This window comes from Mya arenaria, chromosome 2, assembly GCF_026914265.1.
Source record: "Mya arenaria isolate MELC-2E11 chromosome 2, ASM2691426v1".
Lineage (NCBI taxonomy): Eukaryota > Metazoa > Mollusca > Bivalvia > Myida > Myidae > Mya > Mya arenaria.
Genome location: NC_069123.1, coordinates 53,796,503 through 53,821,791, shown reverse-complemented (window position 1 = coordinate 53,821,791; position 25,289 = coordinate 53,796,503). Strand labels below are relative to the sequence as shown.

Genomic DNA, 25,289 nt, shown 5'->3' with positions numbered 1-25,289 from the left:
AAAGCTATATTGTGCCCATTTAAACATTTTTTGGAAGCTCACTGGTTCTCGCATACACTTCATGTTCCGTGCTTTTGTATGTTAATCTGAGCTTTGTACAATGGACACATACGCTTATTACGTAGTACATGAACAGTAGTGTTCGCAAACGCCCGCATGCCATACATGTAGATTGTCTTGGTGTAAAATATTGCGTTTTTGGAAGTCAGAACATTATATCACGCACACTCAGTTATGCTAGTGGATTATCTTTTATCAATTTAACACCAGCTATTTGTCATTGTCTAACAGGTAACGCTTTGCTGTCGGTCGGTATGATCGCACCATCCGGCTTGCCGGAAGCGGACCTGAGCGTGAAGAAGACGACGAACACGTCAATCACGGTGACGTACACTTGCAAGGAGCCAGGCGAGCACATGCTTTCCATCAAGTGGGGAGACGATGACATTCCCGGCAGCCCCTTCAATTTGCACGCTTAACTTATGTATTTTCCTTATGTGTTTTGTTACTTTGTATAGCTTTTATCTGTGTACAGTGGTGACATGCGTGATTCAATTTATTATGAATTTCCTTGTTTTGTAATCGGTATAAACGGCCATTACTAGGCTGGTGATTGCTCTACGTGTAGAGGGTTATGTTAAAGTTGAAATGGTGTCATATCGCTTAAGGACAAGTGAAAGTTTTCGATTCAAGCACCAGAATGAGGACAAGCTAGTTACAGGCGTCTGGATCTAGCGCCCAGTCGGTGCCCGACCCCGGTCACCAGGGGTGTTTGTAGCGTCCAGTCAGTGCTCGACCCCGATCACCACGTGTGTTTGTAGTGTCCAGTCAGTGCCCGACCCCGGTCACCACTCTACTCTTACATTTACCTTATAACGTTTTCATCCCCATTACGGGCGGAAGGTTTTAGCTGTTAGGACTTTCGACCATGATAACGCAGGGCGTCTTCAGTGCGACGTTCAAGGACGCTTGAATGACGTCACTATTACTTCAAATACATCGTGTGCTTGTCTGTTGAACATTATTCCTGAGTGATTTAGATAGATTAATTTTAATTTTATAATAGATATAAACGTTCTTATTTGAAGTGTTATGGACAACTATAATTTCGCCAAAATGGTACGAAATACTTAACCTACATAAATATTTTTTTTGTGTTTTGTCGATGTGCAATATAAGTTAATTCCCACATATATTTATTGTATTTATTGTGTTTTGAAATGTTAAGGATTCTACTGTATGATTGTATGTGTGTTTGTGGAGCCGCCTATCCTGTACTTGGTGTTGTCAGTCAGTCTGTGGTGGTTGGGGAGTGTGTCTCTCGTTGCGCGTGTCACCGGCGTGATTCACAATATCTAGGAATGTTTATTAATAAATTAAACATTGGAGGTTCAACAATACTTGTTTTCTATCCCCATTTCACTGTCTTAAGAGTTATTGTTTTATATATCAAAATCCACTACCATTTAGTCAGAATCCCAATTCGATACAAGTATTCTGTAGCACAATGTAGAGACAAGCGTGCAGCGTCCGTTGCATTTCGGCCGTCTGTTGCATTTCAGCTGTCTGTTGTATTTCAGCCGTCTGTTGCATTTCAGCCGTCTGCTGTATTTCAGCCGTCTGTTGTATTTCAGTCTGTTGTATTTTAGCCGTCTGTTATAAAAGGAGGCAACACTCGACACTTATTAAAGCCAGAGAAATTGGTTTAGCTGTGTATGAACGTATTGTGTTCTGTCAACATGCGCATCAAGTTTCATTTAAATATCAGTTGTGTCCGGGGTTAAAAGTTTTTGCACAACGACTAGTAAGCCGACGATACCGACCTCTCCACGGCTATAGCTCAACTTTTTTTTCGAAAACATATCCCTTGTCATTACAAACCTTCAAATCGGGGCCACCCTTAACTGTGTTTTAAGAACTGCTTCAAGTCACTTTGGCTTATATGATTGAAGACAACATCGTCGCATATATGACCGTGTTGTTAGTTACCAACAGATTTAACCACAGCTACTGTTTCGGAATGGCATCTTAATATTTGACATATAATTTCACATTTCCCTTTCAACATAGGAGCTGCGTGGCGCATCAATTCAACGATTAATGCTTTGAGGTTATTAGAAATCCTTTCGAACGGTCAAGATGGACTGGACATGGAATCAATAGTGCCGGTGTTAAGTATAATTGCGTGTGGTATAAACCTCAGTTCAAGTTAAATATTACAGTTTGTCTCAACAAATGCGCGAACATCTGTACAAAGTAATTATAAGTTCAGCCAATCCTTTAAACATAGCACAGTTACGTCACCGATACAAACGTACGGCAGTGCTGCGGCGGACGTTGTCAATGCTTTGGCTCTGAATGAGTCTGCCAGCTGCCATATGTAAAACAATTCATTATACATAATAAGGTTGCCTAGACCACGAGCATGACATTTTATTACATGATTTAAAACATGGCAGCCACTCAAAAATCTAGGGTGAGATGCGTGTCGTGCCCGTCCCAGCAGCGTGGGAGACCGTCACACGCGGCCATAACGTACTGGCCATGGGCGTCCATGTGGATGTCGATGCTATGCTGATGTTGCTGGTCAGTGGTCGTGAGGATTCCTCGCACCGTCTGGCCCTTCTTCATGTCTTCAATGTCCGCCTGCGTGATCATCAGGTCGTGACCGTGGTAGCCCGGTGGATCCTGCGTCGTCGGTGTCACCTGCGACACATATAGCGGTTACATAGCATACTCTATTCCTTTATATTGTAATAACAAATACTTAAGTTTATAAAAACCTGCAATGAACAAATATTTTACCCGGCATCTCAATTAAAATTTCATCTTTACAGAGCTCAGTATGGTGATACATGTATATCTTGTCTTGATTAAGGTGATCGTCTCCATTCTCTTGGTCATATTTATCACCATATATAATACACATATACGGATGTCGTTAACAGCATTAGGAATGTGTTTTACTGGGCTTACCTTGAGCATGTGCGGCTGCTGGTTATACTGTGTGTTGGCGTTAGAGACGGTGGTTGGCTCTACTTCAAACAGAGAAGAGTATTTGGCCATGTTCATGACCATCTCCTGAGAATTAAATGGGTCGTACGTTAGCCATGAATGCTGCGCTCTGTGTTGCTTTTAAGAGTGATAAGACCTTCACAGAGAGAACTCATACGATACAAAATATAGTTTTGTGTTTATGAAATTGCCAAAGTGAAGATTAATTGATGTACAGCATGCAAAAGTGTAAGCTCTGACCGCACACTTTATTGTATACTAGTTGATAGTATTTGAATGCATCACAGGTCCGGATAACAACCGTAAATATTACAATTGTATAATATTTGTTTTTCATAGTTTAGCTACCCGTAATTTGTTCGAAGTTAAGATGTAGAATGTGTGACCTTGAGAGCGTCGAGTTCCTTCCGACTTTGCTCGCCGTCTGCGTGCACTGGCATGATGGGATATCTCGTGCGCACCTTCCCTACGCCTTCAATGTTTGGCAGGATGATGTGCGTACCGGAAGCAGCCACTTTTTGCACCACGCCATGAGGATCCAGAACTCCGACGGAAGCTGGAATTATACTTGGGACTTTAATATCTTAAATAACCTTACCATGGCCGTTATATTAGCACAAACAACTACATGGTATATGCATTAACTACTTAATACTTGTCAAATAACGGTGACTATTAAGAGCTTGCCTTTCGCTGTGTCCGCCCGGTCAGCGCCGACGGCCTTGGTGGTGGAGAATAATTCGATAGGTGTCCGGTAGAAGCCTTTGTCCCATGTCCCGTTATAGGCGTGGTCGGCGTCCAACTTCCCATTCCTGACCTGCCCTTGGGAGTTGTGGGTCGTCGAATAAATCTCGGGACCCCCAGATGCCGCTAAATATAATCACCAGATGTTGCTTTGAGTTTTTAGTTTGGCCCATATACAAAACGATGCAATTGTGGAAAGATGGGAGTCATCGGTAAACACAGGATTTCAGAATCCTTTCACATATTAAATAAACCAAATATGAGGACACGTAAGCTGTAGTATAATAGGCGTATACAAAGATGTGTCATCCACTTACTGGTGTGACGGAAGTTGTGTGGATTCCACTCGTAGAGCGGTGTGAGGTAGATGATCTCCAGGGGGATAGCCCACGTGTATCGCTGGGAGTAGTGCGTGCAGTTGTGCACGTTGTGATGGGTCTTGTGGTCGCGGTAATCCTTACATGTATCCACAGACAACGCCGCAATCCTCGGGTTTGACGTCTGCCATGATACAGCGGTGCAATATTGGTAAATTGAAACTATTTTTGTCGGTATTTTCTATAACTGCTAGTATTTGCGATTTGAAATTGTTATGTTTAAGGTTACATGCTATACTAAACACTAGAAGTTAAAGCTGCACTCTCACAGATTGAACGTTTTGACAACTTTTTTTTTTGTCTTGGAACAGGCCAATTTTTGCGAAAATCCATAGAAACCAGTTATATAAATCCAGATCACAGATTTTTATATTTAAGTACAAAAAATGATGTTTTATGCATTCTTCTTAAACCGTTAGTAACGGTTTAAGCCATAAAACATTAATTTTCGAACGGAAATATGAAAATCTACGATCCGATTTTTTGTCAGCAGTCTTATATCATTGGTTTGCAGATATTTACGCAAAAATTTGCTCTTTCCAAGACAAAAAAAAAAGTTGTTAAGATTGGTCAATCTGTGAGAGTGCAGCTTTAACATTATTCGTACCACGCCATGGCGACCAATGTTTCAAATGGCCATTCGACAACCATGTTACGATATACCCGTTTGCGTGTAGTCTAGCGAATACCTGTGCAGCGAAGAAGTTGGAGTCGGAGAATCCCCGGTGGACGTTCTTGTTGCCCATAGCATCCTTCTCGACGATTTTGTACATCCTGGCGGACAGACGACATTAAAGACACTGTTTCAAAATTTTCGATAACAATACATTCGAAACGTTTTAAAAGATGTACCCCTTTCAATCTCCAGCACTCGGAAATAAGTCGTTTTAAATACAGCCAGAGATAAATCATTGTGTCTCGCAAGTGTTCGACGATTCAGACAATACATCTCTGTCAGTAAAAAGCTACAATTTGGGGTAGAATTTTGCAAACATTGAAGTCAGAGAGATGTGTCAGAGTGACGTGACAGGCTATGTATGCATGCGTATTCTTAAACTAAAAAACACTTGTTACAAAATTTCATGTCAATTTCAATAATAGCGTTTATCCGACAGCTGACGTTACGACTGACATTACGAGTGATATTTCGGCTGACATTACGAATGACATTACGGCTGACATTACGAATGACATAACGGCTGACATTACGAATGACATTACGGCTGACATTACGAATGACATTACGGCTGATATTACGGCTGATATTACGACTGACAGTGCGGCTGACATTACGACTGACAGTGCGGCTGATATTACGGCTGACATTACGACTGACATTGCGGCTGATATTACGGCTGACATTACGAATGACATTACGGCTGATATTACGGCTGACATTACGAATGACAGTGCGGCTGATATTACGGCTGACATTAGGACTGACAGTGCGGCTGACATTACGAATGACATTACGGCTGATATTACGGCTGACATTACGAATTACATTACGGCTGATATTACGGCTGACATTACGAATTGCATTACGGCTGACATTACGACTGACAGTGCGGCTAATATTACGGCTAACAATACGGCTGATATAACGGTCAACAATACGGCTGACATTACGACTGACAGTGCGGCTGATATTACGGCTAACAATACGGCTGATATAACGGTCAATATACGGCTGACATTACGACTGAAAGTGCGGCTAATAATCAACATTTACCAAGACGACGAGCTCGATGATGAAACTATTAACAATTACACAGTAAGCATGCAAGGGGTTGCAGATTACTCCAGACCTGTTGTAGTAAGCGGTATTGACGGGCTCCAATGGCTCTGTATTGGAATTGACGTGATACATGGTCAGACCAAGAGAGTCATCGGTGATATTGGCCCCGTAGTTATCCTTGCCCGGAATTTCGTACATCAAGTCGTCCAGCAGACCCCACAGATACGTCCTGAAAGTTAGAGTTTGTTTATAGGAATGGTAAATATAAACCTGACATTGCAGATATGAGCTAATCATACATATATCGAGAGAGTATAACACATGACAGATATGTTAGATGGGGAAGTAGCTGTGAGAGTATATCACATGGCAGATATGTTAACTGGAGAAGTTGCTGTGACAGTATAACACATGGCAGATATGTTAACTAGGGAAGTAGCTGTAAGAATATAACACATGACAGATATGTTAACTGGGGAAGTAGCTGTGAGAGTATAACACATGACAGATATGTTAACTGGGGAAGTAGCTGTAAGAGAATAACACATGGCAGATATGTTACTAGTAACTGGGGAAGTAGCTGTGAGAGTATAACACATGACAGATATGTTAACTGGGGAAGTAGCTGTGAGAGTATAACACATGACAGATATGGTAACTGGGGAAGTAGCTGTGAGAATATAACACATGACAGATATGTTAACTGGGGAAGTAGCTGTGAGATTATAACACATAAGAGATATGTTAACTGGGGAAGTAGCTGTGAGAATATTGCAGATATGTTAACTGGGGAAGTAGCTGTGAGAATATAACACATGACAGATATTTTAACTGGGGAAGTAGCTGTGAGAGTATAACACATGACAGATATGTTAATTGGGGAAGTAGCTGTGAGAGTTTAACATATGGCAGATATGTTAACTGGGGAAGCAGCTGTGAGTGTATAACACATGGCAGATGTGTTAACTGGGGAAGTAGCTGTGAGGGTACAATAAATTATGGATAATATTACCTAGGAATGTAGCTATTTCTGTTAGTGGGGATTTGGCGACGGAGCTGGAACCTGGCCAGGCGGGTCTCATTGTATCGAGACATCGGCATACCCTTCTTCATCCTGCACAAACATAAGTTACAAACAATGTTGAAGTAAAATTTAAATCCAACACTAAGTAACTGAAATGATAAAAGAGCGCGAAGCGCGTGTTGTATAATTTTATGAAGGAAATCGATGTAGAAACTTGTTCGTACCATAAAAGTATAAGCGTATATTTGAATATCGTTATATCTGAAAAGCGATTTTTGTATGTATAAAAGACAAAAAAGCTTTCCAGTATTGTACAAGTGTGCAATATACAGGATATATGTATTGGTATTACTGCTATGTTAATCGATTCTGCAACATTTTAACACTGGTTTTAATACTGGTTATATTCATGAAATGTCCAATGAACTCTTGTCATGTTACAGAATCGATCGGGGTTTATCTCCATTGATCATGTGGGGAAAAAGAAGTCAACCCATTTGATGGTGGTGTTAGTAGTTTATACTCCGGGTCCCGGCGTGAGCACATTGAAGGGTCCCAGAGTGACAGTTCAACCATCGCACACCTATCCTGGCAGACTATATCAGGCGGTTAATCAGTACTAGGTGCCTTCACCTTTGCAAGGAACTGACAACTTCTGTACATGCCAGGGGCAGTGATACAGTGCGAATGGTCGTAGAAAGGATTTCATAACCAATCACAACAGAGGTGACCTGGTCCGCCCGGGAATCGAACCCGGGTTGTCCGATTCACAGTCCAACGCTCTACCGATTAAGCTAACCAGGCGGACCCATTTGTCAACTCCAGCCGTCTAAAGCAGGTATACATGTATATGATACATACGATAATTTGTCATTTGCGAGATGGCCCTTCTTTCAGTGTTGCTATTGTGTTAGTAAAACGTTGGTATTCCGTGCAAATAATGAACGCAAAGAGACGTTACCGTTCTCCTACATCGTCAATCATCTCGAAGGCGCTAGTGGGCAGATCGTTCTTCAGAGGATGGCACATGATTCTGAAACAATGAACACATGTTACACATTGAATGGAAACATGCATGCAAACAAAATAATGTTGATATTGTTTCGTGCAGTCTTGCTTTTGTTTCGTTTCTCAAAAGATTCTGTTGTGTACAAACGGGCTTTCTTCAGCAGACTTTGGCTTGAGCAATAAAAACTATCCAAGAATGGCCCTTTGTCGTCCATTTGGCGTTCTCTGTGTGCCGTTAACAAAATTAATGGCTGTGCTTGCATTTGGCGGAGGACATGAAGCGAACAGGCTACATGGAGGCAGGCCAATAAGGTTTATATTACCTGTAGTTCCACTGTGCGTACTCGGGCGTACCGTTGACCACGTTAATAATGGTTGTGGGCAGGTAGGCAAAGTTCTCCAAGCTGCTCTTGCCCCCGGAGTAGGAAGCGAACCGCACCTGTAGGGAAAAAAACATAGTGACCATGTGGTCGGGCCAAGTTACTGAGCCAAAATGGAAGCCAAACAAAAAGAGCTTATTGGCGTCAACGTTTATAGAAACTAATTTTGCACATTCTAGAAAATAACATATCTCATAATATCATCTTCCATAGCAACTTTGTTTTACAGAAACTGCATTACCTAACATGAATAGAACAATAATAATTATTATAATAAAATATTTTAAATTCGATTCCATTTTTTTTTTCAAAATTTTATACCTTATCCTGGAGGTCGAACCAGCTTGAGGCGTCAATGTGGTGTCTGTCCGAGAAGAATGGTTCCTCGAGTGTCTTTGTGTTCGTGGTCCAGCCGCCCTCCATGTAGCATAGCACAGGCTTGAAATACTTCCGGTAGTCACGGACAGAATGGTCCTGCATCTTGAACGCTAGGGCGTAAACGAGACGTATGCTAAACAACAAAGAATCTGGGTTCCCTTAAGTTATTAGTATTTCAACAGAGCGTTTAACCATAATCATTTGAGCGCCAAATTTGTCGAAAAAGGGGCGTAACTCGACAGGGACAGGGTAATAGGCATTGCTATCCATGTGCGAATTGTACTGGCGACATTTGTGGACCAAGTGTCATCTTGAATAATTTCTTAAGTTATGGCAAAAGTTAAGGTTTTTCTTAAGAACGACACCGACACCAAGGTTACAACAACATGTGTATCAAATTTCAGTGGCATATTTTGAACGGGATTCAGGTTATGGCAAAAGTTTAAGATTGTGTATTGTTTTGTCGAGAAAGGGGTATAACTCGACAGTTATCAAAGTCGTATTAGCTTAGTTATTGGCCTTTCTAAGCATGTGCGTACTGTCTATGGCAACGACACCCTCACCAGGGTTATGACAATACCTCGATAATTTTCTTCGAAAAGCAGACGAGCTAAAAAAAACTCACCTTTGAACCATTCTTTCATCTCCTCGACCTGCTCAGCGACGGTGAGCTTCGCGAGGACTGCTGGCGGCACATCAGGGAATGGGATCTCGCGGCGCCCGTTGTACGTGCGATCGGTAGTCGGCATGTACAGTCGGTAGTCGTTATGCCGGGTCCGGAACTCCACACCGTTCAGAACGACGTTTAGTTCGCCCATACCAACGGTACTGGAATGAAAGTTAATATGTCACGAGTAAACAAATTTGCCTTGCTTTCTTATGAAAACGAAACGGGCCGACGTTGTTAATATGAATCATAAACTACATGAACGTGGACTCCATTTTCACTCAATGTATAAATAAAACCTACCGGATGTTGTTGACGTGTTCGTGGATGCCAGCGACGCTTCCCATGGTGGCATAGTCCGCTGTCAGGTACGATCGCTCGCCGCTTTGCTGATTTCGCACCTGCGAATGCACATTGCTATTATGGTCTGTATATTACTTTCTTCTGCATGTGCGTTTAATAGAACAATATACAGCCTTCATTTGTATGTCGCCTGCAGACCATGGTACCCACACTGCGTTGTTGATTGAGTCCGCGTCGTCGTCGGCTTCACACTTTCGTTTCTTATCATTAACGTTTGAACAATTTACATAACTGGCCTATATTGGTGTTCCGGTAAAAGTTCAAGGTTATGGTAAGTTTACAGAAGAAATTCTGAGCGCTTGGGACAGGTGACAGATTCGTTTCGCAGGATTCTAGAAAATTCTAGAATATAAAACAAAAAAGAACGAACATTCTTAAGGATTTCCATGAAACGTTCAGAACATCTTATTTTAAATTAAACTATTTGGTATCCTCTACAAAATATAACAAGCATTATACGCCGCTGCCTCCCGTTCAACTAAAATACCTGTTTGAGTCCGGAGCTGCCATCTGAGCGGATGCGCTCTTCAACGAAAAGCTGCTGCAGCATCACTTGGCGGCTCAGGTCGCCAACCCCTTGCTCCATCGTCCCCAGTCTCCCCCGAAGAGCAGCGTTTTCCGCTAACAGGTCTGATGGACAGCAACGAAGCATTTGACATAGATGTATACATGTAGGGCGCTGTGGTTTAATGTTATTTTAAATACAGCCTCAAGTCCTTATTCACAAAACTCTCAAGTTAAGAAAACTATGGACAATGAGTAAATATAAATGCCGCTGGCGGAAATATGCATTAAGGCTGGAAACAATCAAAGAACGGGACATGTGTTACATATAATCTTACGATGGTGTATCACTTTTACCGCTTTAATAAAATATATAATATCAATTAAATATACACGTATATAAACATATCAAGTATCGTCATATGCTAATATTTAATTTTGCTATAATCTATTCAAATTTCTATATTGCCTTTGCTTTATTATTTACGTCGTTTTTTTATATTGTGCATTTAATTCGAGAGATTAAAAGTGTTGGATTAATTTTGATGTGTACCAACCCTGTATGAGTTCATGGTCTGTTTTTGGTATGGGTGTGGTCGTAGTGGGATGCTGGTGAGCGCCCCAAGTGACAGCGAACAACGCCGCCAACGTACACAGGAACTAGTTACGTTATAACATGCACAGTTATTATTATGACTTATTATACTTGCTAATGTTTTTTCACATATGCTGATCGATACACCGGTGATGCTGACATGTATATTAGGACAAAAATGCCACGGGGACGTGTATATATAGCACACAATAGGTCGCCGTGTTCATCGTCACCTTATGTCCACAACCTGTGACAATATATCTTGTGATATACTGAACTCAAACGGCCTTCTACCGGAACTATTTTACAGAATCAGACTGTACTGGGCAAATCATCCATTGAAGGTGAGTGGTCTATTTGTATTTATATAAGTGTCTACGTCTCAGCCATGGGATTCCCGCTATGGTCTCTCAAACGGACGCTAGTGTAGAAGTTTCCGTCGAGGAAATGTTATCAAGCTATCAGATTCGGTCACAATCGAGCGGATTTACAATAGTCCGCCAGGATAAGGGAATCCTCGTGCGCTTATTTTAAATATAGCAAGCACGGTAGCGCTAATTAAGTGGACTTCCCGATGTCTCTCATGTCTCTTATGCAAATATGAACATTAATATTATTTTACTCTTTTATACCGAAATTTCAGAAAATAATATAATAAAAGTATTTAAAAAAACTATTTGTGGTGGGAGCGAACCCAGGCCGGTATATTTAAGATTGCTTTTAGTAAAACCGATACCTTATCCACTTGCCTACGGTGACTCATGCTAATTTGAATACATTTAAAACATTGGTAGCACCATGTGATAATGTCAATTTACACCAATCACGCTACGACCTTTTGTAGAATCGTGTAAGTAAAATCATGGACTTCAAAGACAATATTTGAGCATGTATCAACATTTATTGAATGGTTACAGCCGTCAGTATCTAAGTTTTAACAGTCCCCATGATATGCCACACTTTATTTCGTAATAAAAAAACTACATTTTACCATGAACGAGTCCTTTTAAGGAAATATATTTTATTTCATGTTTAATGATGCCTAAAGTATGAATATGTGCTAAATATTGTCAGCTTCATGTTATATATCACCGGTGTTGTTGGGCGATTAGAAACTGTCATATATGCCTTTTCTAGGAATGTTTAACGCCATCGCCAATTACATTTAATATAACCTTGTAAAGAAAAAGTTTCATGACACATATTCAATATATATTATATTATATATTCAAAATTCAAGCATGCATGTGCTTACCATTGTGTTCTGTGAAGCTCAGCTGGAAACAATGAATAATTGGTCAGTGTCTTGTGCGATAAGGTATATATATATGTATAATCTGTGACCCTAATTAGTTGTATGACGTTGCAACAGGGATCAAAATGTAAGCCAGAGTGTTCAAGTTAAGGGCCTTCCACAATACAAAATGTAAGCCAGAGTGTTCAAGTTAAGGGCCTTCCACAATACAAAATGTAAGCCAGACTGTTCAAGTTAAGGGCCTTCCACAATACAAAATGTAAGCCAGAGTGTTCAAGTTAAGGGCCTTCCACAGTACATAATGTAAGCCAGAGTGTTCAAGTTAAGGGCCTTCCACAATACAAAATGTAAGCCAGACTGTTCAAGTTAAGGGCCTTCCACAATACAAAATGTAAACCAGAGTGTTCAAGTTAAGGGCCTTCCACAATACAAAATGTAAACCAGGGTGTTCAAGTTAAGGGCCTTCCACAATACCAAAATGTAAGCCAGAGTGTTCAAGTTAAGGGCCTTCCACAATACAAAATGTAAGCCAGAGTGTTCAAGTTAAGGGCCTTCCACAATACAAAATGTAAGCCAGACTGTTCAAGTTAAGGGCCTTCCACAATACAAAATGCAAGCCAGGGTGTTAAAGTTAAGGGACTTCCACAATACAAAATGCAAGCCAGAGTGTTCAAGTTAAGGGACTTCCACAATACAAAATGTAAGCCAGAGTGTTCAAGTTAAGGGACTTTCACAATACAAAATGTAAGCCAGAGTGTTCAAGTTAAGGGCCTTCCACAATACAAAATGTAAGCCAGAGTGTTCAAGTTAAGGGCCTTCCACAATACAAAATGTAAGCCAGAGTGTTCAAGTTAAGGGCCTTCCACAATACAAAATGTAAGCCAGAGTGTTCAAGTTAAGGGCCTTCCACAATACAAAATGTAAGCCAGACTGTTCAAGTTAAGGGCCTTCCACAATACCAAAATGTAAGCCAGAGTGTTCAAGTTAAGGGCCTTCCACAATACAAAATGTAAGCCAGAGTGTTCAAGTTAAGGGCCTTCCACAATACAAAATGTAAGCCAGAGTGTTCAAGTTAAGGGCCTTCCACAATACAAAATGTAAGCCATGGTGTTCAAGTTAAGGGCCTTCCACAATACAAAATGTAAGCCAGAGTGTTCAAGTTAAGGGCCTTCCACAATACAAAATGTAAGCCAGAGTGTTTAAGTTAAGGGCCTTCCACAATACAAAATGTAAGCCAGAGTGTTCAAGTTAAGGGCCTTCCACAATACAAAAGTGGATTGGGATTCGTTTATTATTTAGTTTTGAGGCACAATATATTCCAAGAGTAAAACGTTCACGTACACACTTCGAATTTGCATTTTTTCTGGTAATGTATTTCAACAATACAGATATGTTTTTTTTTTGTTTTTTTTAAATCACAAAATAGCAATCGGGATAACGCCACAGACATTGTTAATTGTGTAAAACATTTTGGTACCTGATCTCATAACAATTTTGCCAAAAAAATGCAAATTATACATGCCTTTTGGACCAAACTCTGGTAAAATAGTACTATCACGTGTACGGACGGACAAATTAATATGCTTGCTAAATATTGTAAGAGTATTCAGTTTACCCCGCTTATGAAATGCAAGATATTATTTCGCTAGAGTGACCCCTTTTTAGTCGTTAGTCTGTGAAGGTTAATTATTGTTGAACGAGAATAAAAAGACGAAAATATGTTTAAATGTTACTTATTTTATTTGTTATAATTAACCAACAATGAAGCAATATAGTTACATTTGCGACGCCATCCGTAGAAGTCTTAAGTTATGTAAGTTACTGTTAGTTATGTTAGTGTAAAAGAGATCCCTGTTCTTCTGCGCGTTCCATTTTATACCCAGCTCCTTGATACATCTTCAGCAGCCACCGTAGTAGTACTTCGTCAGCTCCCGCCAATGAAAATGCTGCATTCGCCAATTTCCCTCTTCTCAGCCAATCGAAAAGACGCGACAAAAGTCTTCTACCTTGTGTCAGTCCGCGGTCCAAGAAATAGTTATAGGCCGAACATTAAAGTTATTGCTAATTTCAATAACTAATATACTAAAACTGTTCTGCTATATTAATACATCCATATATAATCATAGTGTAAATTAACCTTACATGATTTGCTGTGTTACTTCGCAAATCTCACAAACCAATATTTCGTAAACAGACAAGTTCAGATGGCGCCACATATACATGTGATACAAAAGTTACTTTCCAGTGGAATTATGACGTTACCAATGAGATACGAATAGTGTAAGATATACTCTTTCACAAGTGACAATATATTTTATAGTGATATATGCATGAAACCTTCTTCAATGGTTATTTACATGCAGATGTCATATATTTCCGCGACCTGTCAAAACTGTCAGAAACTTGGCACATTGATATCTATAGAAATCGTGGTAAATATGTAAGTATGGTTAAAGTTATTGTTCATCGTTGTTGCCAATCCATGTCAAGAAGCAGGCCCAGTCCCTCACATTATACTTCCCCTCTCTTTATTAAAATAATCCTCCTGGATTATACAACAGTTTGAATAAATAATTGATAAGACAATTTAAATATCTAACTTTATATGCTTTTTAAGAACACATCAAACATTTTAAAACACATACTAACAGGAACGTATTAACTGAGCATTACTTAGTATGAATATTAACCGTCCTAAACACACTGTTCAATCGCACACAATTTAAAGTCTAATCTTAATGCTCTTAGTGTCCATCCCTTCAAAAATCATGTCACAGTCAGTCCACCTTTCGACACGCTCAAGGCTTCCTAATATACCATGAGATACTCGACTTTCAGTTATATCCCCCTTTGCTATTCCCTTCAGATATGCAAAGTTATAGAACCGAATCTTTGAGTCTATCTTATCGCAGTCCTCTTCTTCAACCCCGGGCTTCCCTTCCGCCTCAATAGCCATGAACTGGTACTTGTCAAGTAGCGTCCTTCTGGTCACGGTTGGGAAGGAAGTCACTGTCATGGACTGTTCCAGGAAGATGGCAGCATACTCATGGGCCATAAGTCTTTGGTCAGCTGTCATGGAGCGCCAGTTTGCTGGAGGCCAGCATAATTTCTGATGACCTCGCTGGAACGAAAAGTCCGTGACATTTGACCAATTCCTCTTAGCCGGCGGGCACAAAGGCATACAGCCCTTCATCAGGAGACGGACAGCCCTGTCCTTAAATCCACCCTGGCTCTGTATACTGCTTTCTGATGATGAGGAAGATGAACTTGCTGCAATGCTCCTTGGTGTACTATGTCCAGCATCTCCAAATGGCCCGACTACTTCTTTCTGTGGAGCCGCCTCCTCCCCCAATACAATATCATCTACATATTCCAACTCACGATCTTCGTCCGCCCTCTTTCTTTTCTGCCCTCTTTCCTCCACATTGGTCTTCTCTCCCGGCTCAGCACTAGACTCCTCTCTCCCCTCTCTTTTCTTCGCCTGTCCGCTGGTCACTAACTCTTTGCCACATTCCGTCATCCTTTCGTGACTTCTTCGACTGGTGTTACCATGCTCATGTTATGTTCTTCTGTCCACTACCTTTCGCTGGTCCTTGCTTGGTGTTGTCTCCCGCGATGTACCTTTGGAGTTCTTCCGCAGCTCTTTATTTATTTCTACACCTGATCTCCATCCCGCAGCCATCCGTTCTGTACGCTCCTTTCTGTCAGGAAATGAATCAGCCCATTCCCTCATTGCCTTCCTGGCTTCATACGCGGCACGCGAATCATACTCTGTGACATAGTCAGCTACCCTGGCATAATCCTCTGGATGCTGCGCGAAGTAGAACGCATTAGCCCTGTAAAATCTGTCCTTAGCGAGTTTCACCTCCGGGTGTACAGCCTTTACATGGACCTCACAGTCTCCGATCCTGGTGTAAATCCGCTCCGATGCCTTGCACCATGGACAGTATACCGATAATCGACGGTGGGCTGATATGACGTGAGCACGCAGCATCTTCTGGCTTTGAAGGTAGACCTCACACAACCAGCATTTTACCCTGAAATATCCAACCATAGAATAGCAAATTCGGGAATAAACTGATTTTTAATCTTCTTTAGTTTGATACAATGATATGTACTATTACAATTTTAATATTATTTAAACAAACCTCCACAGACTAACACAAATTATTTATTGTCAAATATAATTGTATGTTCATATTTATGTGCATTTTGACTGGACTTTTGTAATCCAACGTGGAATGTTTGCCCCCCTGTATGGAAAGAGTCTGTCCACGTGGTTCGCCTTTGGACATGCTCTAGATGACAATTTCACCTTGCATACCATGTCATCTATTACCCTAGTGATTAGAAAGGGACCCTTCCACTTAACGGCTAATTTAGAGCTGACTCCGACTTTTCTTGAGGGATCGTGCAACCAAACTACTTGTCCCGCCAAGAATTTTCTCTTTTTAGCGCTGCAGTCATAGTGTTTCTTTTGATACATGGCTGCAGACTTCAGATGCTTTCGCGCCACCTCATGACAAAGTGTCAGTTTTCTTTGTAGTCCAGCAATATAGCTTTCTGGTGTTGTGTCTGTTAAGTTATTTTCAGGGCACCCAAATACTGCCTGTAATGGAAGACGAATATCGCGTCCAAACATCATTTTGTTCGGTGTTATTGAGGTACTACTTTGTGGGGATGATCGATATGCCATTAAAACTTGTTGAAGGTGGGTATCCCAACTGTCCTGTTCAGTTTGACAATATGACTTCAACATCGCCAAGAGTGTCCTGTTAAACCTCTCTACTAGTCCATTTGCCTGGGGTCTCTTCGATGTTGCGTGCAGCTTCTGTATTCCCAGGTAGGTACACACATCTTCTAAAAGTTTGGACTCGAAACTTCGGCCTTGATCTGTGTACACCTGAAGTGGGGTGCCATAACGACATATGAAGTTGTCCACAAACGCCTTGGCGACAGTTTTGGTCTCCAAATCTGAAATTGCCACCAGGGCTTTTTCTGCCCATTTTGGGAAAAAGACCCTAGACATTTTGGGAAATTTTGCGTCGTGAAAATGCGGAAATTGGGAAATTTTACAGTGAAAAGAAAAAGCTGTCTAGTCTCCTGTGAATAAGGAAATGATTTAATATTAGTTTATTTTCCCTTTAAAAGACCCACAATGGCTGAAATATCAATCCTTGGGGTGTAAATATCTATTGCAATAAATCATGACATATAATAGTTCATATGTCTGAATGTAATGAAAATCAATGATTTCTGAGTTCAATTACCAAAAAAACTTACAATCACATAATTTATTAGGATGTTGAAAATGAACCAGTACAGGTAAAAAGAAATTCTAAAAAAAAAAAATTTTTTTTTTTTTTTTTTTTTTTTTGGATTGGGATTTTTTTCTGAAAATTGGGAAAAATATCTTATATTTTGCTTTGGGAATGGGTCCGATAGTCGGACCCGTGGGTACTATAGAAAAAGCCCTGGCCACGCACTCTGTCCACTTGGTAAACCAGTCTATCATAACCAGAATATACCGGCTTCCATTGGTCGTGACCGGAAGTGGCCCCAATATGTCCATTTGTACTCTCTCCATAGGTTCTCCAACCAAGTACTGTCCTAGTGGAGCTTTATTTGACTGTCTCGAAAGTTTGTTAACCGCACAGATGTCACACGTGATGCAGTAACTTTTTACACTTTCAGCTATCCCAGGCCAGTAAAATGATTGTCTTATTTTGTACAGGGTTTTCATAACCCCAAGATGCCCTCCAGTTGCCAAGTCATGGTAAAATTTAAACACCTCTTCACGCCTGTCGGATGGGGTAACCAACTGGTGCAATATTCCCCCATCATCTTCTTCGTACTTCCGGAACAGCACTCCCCCTACAACTTGCAACCGATCCCATTGCCTCCAAAGAGTTTTTGTCTCAGCTGTTGCACTTGAAATATCATTCCAGTCTGGTCTTGTTCTGTTTTCTTGTTTTGCAAGTTTGATTGTGCCAATGCTAGTGTCAGCTTGTTGACTTCGTGAGATGTCTAGTGGTTCCCAGTCGTTCAAGAGAAAGTAAGCCCTTTTCAGTTGTAATGATTGTGCTGCTGTTTGGCTCCTAGTTACAACCCTTATGGTATCTTCAAGTGGTTCTTGATCTTCTTCCCCCTCTTTGGCCTCCTGTAACTCTTGTTGGTGCTTGCAGGACTTGCACGGTTTACGCGATAGGGCATCAGCATTACGGTGTCCCACTCCAGCCCTATGTTCTACCGCGATATCATAGGTGTTCAATTCTTGAAGCCAGCGAGTGACCTGACCTGTTGGCGCTTTCAATGTTCTTACCCAGCTGACAGCCGAGTTATGTGAAAATGTTTTAGAGCACAAATGACAGCTAGCAATTCTTTTCTTGTGATGCAGTATGACCTCTCATGGACATTCATCGTCTTACTCATGTATGCAACCACTCTCTCCTGTCCATTTTGAACCTGCGAAAGTACTGCCCCTACTCCGTTGTCCGAAGCATCGGTATCCAGAATGAACTGGGAACCAAGTTGAGGGTATGCGAGAATGGGAGCAGACGTTAGCAATCTCTTGAGGGGGTCGAATGCCTCTTGACAGTCGTTGTTCCAGACAAATTTTGTTCGCTTCTCACAGAGTTTATGTAGTGGTTTGGCAATATCTGCAAACCTTTTAACAAATCTTCGGTAGTATGATGCAAGCCCCAAAAAGCTTCTAACCTCCTTGCAGGTTTCTGGTACAGGCCATTCTTTGACTGTTCTGATCTTCTCTGGATCCGTTTCAACACCCTGCTCCGAAACTATATGCCCTAAAAATATTACTGTCTTTTGGAAAAATACACATTTCGATGGTTTCAATTTTAGGTTGGCTCGTCTTAGTCGTTCAAAAACATTTTTCAATCGTGTTAAACATTCATCAACTGTTTTCCCCGGCGTAATTATGTCATCTAGGTACAGCAAGGACTCGACCCACTGCAGGCCCCTCAGAACGTCCTCCATGACCCTTTCGAAGGTCGAAGGGGCATTAACTAGACCGAAGGGCATGACCTTGAAATGGTACAACCCCTCGCATGTGGAGAAAGCTGTTTTAAGTTTGTCTTTGTCATCCATCTCAACCTGCCAAAATCCCGAGCAAAGGTCCATCGTGTTAAACCATTTGGATCCGGACAGCGCATCTAGACAATCATCAACCCGTGGTATAGGGTATGCATCCTTGATAGTGACCTCATTTAGTTTGCGATAGTCCACACAAAATCTGGTCGATCCATCTTTTTTAGATACCAAAACTATTGGCGATGACCATGGACTATTGGACGGCTCTATGATACCCTTCTGTAGCATCTTCTGTACTTCACTTCGTTCTATTTCTCTTTTACCGTATGGCTGTCTTCTTGGTGGCTGTCTGATAGGGTTAGCTGTTCCAGTGTTGATAGTGTGTTTAACTTGGTTTGTACAGCCAAGGTCATCAGATGATCTTGCAAATATGTCTAGTGTTTCTTCTGTTTCCTTTAACATATATGCCATTGTCCCTTGCTTTCGAGTTGTCCCAGATATGCCCTACCCTCATACCCCGCTTGTCGACGCCGCATGAAACGTCAGTGTGTCTAGGTCGATTTTTATTCACACCCGTCACATCACGACCTACTGATGAGACGGTTTTAAGTTTTCCGACTGCAAAAATCTTCTATTGTCACTACCTCTTACCGGACAATCCCTAATAAAATGGTCCCCTGCTCCACATCTATAGCAGCACGTCCTCGCAGGAGTTTTGCTTTTGTTAACAATCTCAAGCTTGTCCAACCGTTGCTCGATTTTGATTATGGCATTACGCAAATCTTCACAATTTGTTTGGCTGGTAATGCTAGGCCTTGCTGTGTTGCTTACACTTGTAACACCTCGTATGGGCAGCGACCCTGTGCCGATATTCGCTCGTCCTAGCACCTCTTCATAGCGTTCGACGACTTCAACGGCTTCGCTTATGGTCTTACAATTTCTATCCATAAGGCGACACCTCATTTCTGCGGAAACGTTCTTGTTGAAATATTGAAGCGCCAGCATCTCTTGTGCCTCTTCATCTAGTGTCAAATATGCTTTTTGGGCCAGCAACCGTACTTCGTCACCAAAAGCAGCTATTGTTTCAGATTTTCCCCTTATCTTGTTCTGCATTTTCGCAAGCCACCTATTCTGTTGCCGTTTACTGCCAAATCTCTGCTCAAGTCGGCTTGTCAGTAGCTTGTAAGAACGTTTTTCCGAAACAGGTAGAGGAACTGTAGTGGACACGTGCCTGCTGCTTAAGGGAGGTCGCCAAGTACAATAGTTATTCTTTATCTGTCCACTGTGCCAGCTCCGCACAATCTTCAAAATAAGTAAAATACTGATCCCAATCTTCTTCTCCTGTATATGGGTCGGGTTTGATGTTTGGGTGTGGGCGTCTCCTGAACATCGGTCCTGTTTCAGCATGGTCACCCTCCCCATCATCCCCTTGATGCTCGTCCCCATGTTCGTTTTGGTTCATATTAAAGTCGATCTCAGTGTCGGACTGGTCACTATTATCACACATTTAAGAACAATTGTATGGCTACAGAAAATAAAAAGAAGAATGAAGATTGTTATGAACTTCTTTCCTTTAATGTATGATAGTACATAAGCATTAAACAGATATATATATATATATATATATATATATATATATATATATATATATATATATATATATATATATATATATATATATATATATATATGTGTGTGTGTGTGTGTGTGTGTATATATATTTATAAAGCAGTCAATTCCGCTCTGCCGCTCCCGCTATGCTATTCAGCTCTACCGCTCCGCTCTCTTATTCCGTTCTGCCGCTCCCTCTCTGTAAAAGCTCCCGCTCTGCTAAATCCGTTCTGCCGCTCCCGCTCTGTCAAATCCGCTCCCGCTCTGCTATTCCGTTCTACCGCTCCCGCTCTGCTATTCAGCTCTACCGCTCCGCTCTCTTATTCCGTTCTGCCGCTCCCTCTCTGTAAAAGCTCCCGCTCTGCTAAATCCGTTCTGCCGCTCCCGCTCTGTCAAATCCGTTCCCGCTCTGCTATTCCGTTCTACCGCTCCCGCACTGCTAAATCCGTTCTGCCGCTCCCGCTCTGTCAAATCCGCTCCCGCTCTGCTATTCCGCCCTGCCGCTCCCGCTCTGTCAAATCCGCTCCCGCTGTGCAATTCCGCTCTGTCGCTCCCGTTCTGTCACTCTCTCCAGAAATAATATCTTAACAAAAGTTCGTCGATGCTAAAAATATATCAGCATCCCACTTCTGACACCAGTGTAAGAGTATTCAGTTTACCCCGCTTATGAAATGCAAGATATTATTTCGCTAGAGTGACCCCTTTTTAGTCGTTAGTCTGTGAAGGTTAATTATTGTTGAACGAGAATAAAAAGACGAAAATATGTTTAAATGTTACTTATTTTATTTGTTATAATTAACCAAAAATGAAGCAATATAGTTACATTTGCGACGCCATCCGTAGAAGTCTTAAGTTATGTAAGTTACTGTTAGTTATGTTAGTGTAAATTTTGATGTTGTCAGGCCTAATGAAATGCAAAAAGAGATCCCTGTTCTTCTGCGCGTTCCATTTTATACCCAGCTCCTTGATACATCTTCAGCAGCCACCGTAGTAGTACTTCGTCAGCTCCCGCCAATGAAAATGCTGCATTCGCCAATTTCCCTCTTCTCAGCCAATCAAAAAGACGCGACAAAAGTCTTCTACCTTGTGTCAGTCCGCGGTCCAAGAAATAGTTATAGGCCGAACATTAAAGTTATTGCTAATTTCAATAACTAATATACTAAATCTGTTCTGCTATATTAATACATCCATATATAATCATAGTGTAAATTAACCTTACATGATTTGCTGTGTTACTTCGCAAATCTCACGAACCAATATTTCGTAAACAGACAAGTTCAGATGGCGCCACATATACATGTGATACAAAAGTTACTTTCCAGTGGAATTATGACGTTACCAATGAGATACGAATAGTGTAAGATATACCCTTTCACAAGTGACAATATATTTTATAGTGATATATGCATGAAACCTTCTTCAATGGTTATTTACATGCAAATGTCATATATTTCCGCGACCTGTCAAAACTGTCAGAAACTTGGCACATTGATATCTATAGAAATCGTGGTAAATATGTAAGTATGGTTAAAGTTATTGTTCATCGTTGTTGCCAATCCATGTCAAGAAGCAGGCCTAGTCCCTCACATTATAATATGTACTCTTACAAAGACATAAAACATTGTCTTTTGAAGATTTTTCAATTTGGTCTGTCAAACGTGTAATTCTCGATTAAATATTTTTAGCATACCCAATAACAAGCTTTTTAGATTTTGAATTATGTACACAAGTGTGTATATATAATTTGCTAGATAACTCAAGGACTGGCTGCTTTGCTTTTGGAGACATACTATACGTGTGTTGAGATGTAAAAAATCTGTAAAAGTGAACAAAATTATATGAAGATTGGGAAATCTCGGAAAGTATTTATTTATTTTAAATGTGCGGAGATTGATTGTCATGTGCCACCATGGTAACCATTGCAAAAAGTACGATCGCATAAAGTGACAAAGTATCTGCAGTCATTAAAATACTTATACTATACATATTGAAGTCAGAGTTATGGTCCCTGATTTATTGTGCGTTTCTACCAACATGTTAACACAGTTTCATGTGGATGTATGCCCTGGAAACTGTGAGTATTTCAAGTTGTTATAGTGATTTAAGCCTATTCGTAATTGTATGATCTTGTGGGCAAAACTCTATTAAGCATGTTGCAACGACACGAATGGACAATGGCGATAACAATATTTCTTTTGTTTTACGAAGAGTTTAGTTATTTACTAGTCTATATTTGTTTTTAAACAAATGTGGACGAAAATGACCTGAACTATTGTTGCCATATGTAGCGTTATCATTGAACTGTTCTCTTGTATATGTATGCATGTGCCTTATCTTGATGTACTTGTTGCTATGCAAATATCGGTCAGAAGTTGGTCGCTGGAGCAGAGCTCCGGATCTTGACCCAGCTATAAAACAAGACATTGCATGGCGATCAGATTAGTCTAGAGTGTCTTTATTTGTGCAGAGCGTCTATTGGTAAATTTGTGTTCGGCAACGTCTAAAGTTAAGTTTAAGCGAGTATGGACAGTTGGTATCATGTAGGTTACCATGGTAACCAGGACATCAACCAAGATGCCCGCACATGAGCACACGACCATTCTTATTAAATTTACAACTATTTACCACAAATATGTATTGACTTTAATATTTGTTGTACATTAAATGTGTCAGATTTCTAACAAACTGCTTATTAAGGTCACCAAAGGTCAAGCCCAGTTAGCATGGCCATATCGGATAGATATCAGCATCTGGTCGAAATGTTGGTTGATTGGTCAAATGACGGTCCATTTACATAATTATCCCCGTATTTGCATTGGTACACTGTAGCTAAATTGTAAATTATACAATTCAATAACTGAAATACTCATAACATTTATTTTTTTTACTTTTTTTCGGAAAAAATATCAGTCCAGTCAATATCGGACCAAAACATTTTTAAAATCAAATACATATTTAGTACCTCCCTCGATTTTAATTCACTTGATTTTATTTTCATTTGTTTGAAGCTCAATTGAGATCAAACAAAATAATTTAAGAACAAAAAAGTTTGTATACAAGTTGATTTTATAAATGTTTTCATGAAATGTTTATTTTTGTTTTTTTAGGCTTGAGCTTCTTGCCTATATTTGTGCATCTGGCACAGCGCGTCAAAAATGTCGAATCGATTACTGACTGATGACGGACAGATGCCTTAAGTTATATCGGTCCGATATCGGCCTGATATGGTTGCCGACAAGATATAGGTCAGACTTGTATTGGATGGGCAAATCGTTAACGATATCTATCCGATATATGAAATATACCGGCCCGATATCTATCCGATATGGGATAGGCTGGGAGGTAATTTCAGGTTGAAATATTTTTTTACTTATCGCCCTTTGTTAATTTGCATACTCTTTGTACGGAGCATAACTTGAAAAGTCTTCAATGTATCGACTTAAAACTTTATATACAGATATATCTTCAGGAGGACGAGTGCAGTGCAAATGGTAACCGTAACTCTGGCTACATTTGTTTAGGTATCGCCCCGAGTTGATATTCATACTTATTGTTTGCCCGGAGCATAACTTAAAACGTCTTTACGGTATTGACTTCAAACTTCATAAACAGATAAACTCATTTAGGAAGAGTGCAGTATTTTTGTCAATAATAGTCCTTTGTTAATTTCCATACTTATTTTTTTGCGTGAAAAAAAAACGTGAAAAGTCTTTTAAGGTATTGACCTCAAACAGATATATATCAACGAGGAATAGTGCATTGCACAGAAACCATAACTCTAGCTGCAGTATTCTTTCGAGTTATTAAACTTTATTAATTTGCAAACTTAGTTTTTGTGCGGATCACAACTTGGAAGTCTTTGATGTAAAAGTGTTTGTTTATTATAGTGTCACCCCTCTTAGTAAAGGGCCAGCCCGTTGGGCTTATGAGACACCTACATCGTGAACATCTTTACCCCGATTCCTTATCCCAAATGCCAGGCGCCTGACAGGAAGGCAATCGGTACCCCTCGATTTAACTAGCTGCTGGGTCGGCAACCGGCCATGTCAGAACAAGCCCCTTGTGAGATTCGAACCTTCGACCTCCGGCTCCGTAGGCGGACGCCTTAACCACAAGGCCACGGAGAAGGTCCTATTGACTACAAATATATGTCATTGAGGAATAGTGCAGTGCACAGGAACCATTACTGTGGCTGCAGTATCATTTTTAATTGTTGCTCTTTCTTAATTTTCATCAAGGCGAACTTGATACAGTTCTTAATTCGGCTGTGGATATGGCAGTCAGTGACTGCTCTTATTAATAAAGTAAGACAAGGCATGGGCTCAGAAAAATAGCGGCCATCTTGGCTGTTGTCCTGGTAACCATGGTTACCTGCGGATACCAACTGGCCACACTCACTAAAAATGTCCTTCAGACATCCCATAACAGAAATATAACAACAAACACTATGGACCAAATATGCACACAGATACCTCTAGGGGCTGTATTATGAGGCGGTCTTACAAAGACATGATTGTATGCATTGTGCAGGAACATCAATCAACTATTCTTAACTATTTCTAACTTATATGACCATAAAT

At 40.6% G+C, this 25,289-nt stretch overlaps 2 protein-coding genes and 1 non-coding gene across 7 annotated transcripts in view; 1 reads left to right on the top strand and 2 right to left on the bottom strand.

Annotated features, from left to right (window-relative positions):
- Positions 1-1,398, top strand: part of LOC128207939 (filamin-A-like) — a 70,648-nt gene extending 69,250 nt beyond the window's left edge. For all 5 annotated transcript variants that reach the window (XM_052911153.1, XM_052911163.1, XM_052911172.1 and 2 more), the window contains exon 17: positions 292-1,398. In XM_052911153.1, coding sequence (XP_052767113.1) covers positions 292-479 — 188 coding nt within the window. In that variant the 3' untranslated portion in view covers positions 480-1,398. The remainder of the gene's footprint in view (positions 1-291) is intronic.
- Positions 1,399-2,418: 1,020 nt separating this feature from the next.
- Positions 2,419-12,112, bottom strand: LOC128246233 (uncharacterized). The gene is made up of 16 exons (XM_052964429.1): positions 12,049-12,112; positions 10,756-10,858; positions 10,182-10,324; positions 9,635-9,732; positions 9,290-9,492; positions 8,608-8,774; positions 8,230-8,345; positions 7,860-7,931; positions 6,887-6,988; positions 5,945-6,103; positions 4,826-4,910; positions 4,077-4,260; positions 3,703-3,885; positions 3,402-3,571; positions 2,977-3,081; positions 2,419-2,706 (listed from the first exon to the last, which is right to left on the bottom strand). Exons 1-16 carry the CDS (start codon positions 12,049-12,051, stop codon positions 2,464-2,466), a joined length of 2,136 nt encoding a protein of 711 aa, XP_052820389.1. The 5' UTR covers positions 12,052-12,112; the 3' UTR covers positions 2,419-2,463.
- On the bottom strand, positions 7,631-7,707 carry Trnah-gug (transfer RNA histidin (anticodon GUG)). The gene has a single exon. It is a non-coding gene; the product is annotated as a tRNA-His (tRNA).
- Positions 12,113-25,289: the final 13,177 nt, after the last annotated feature.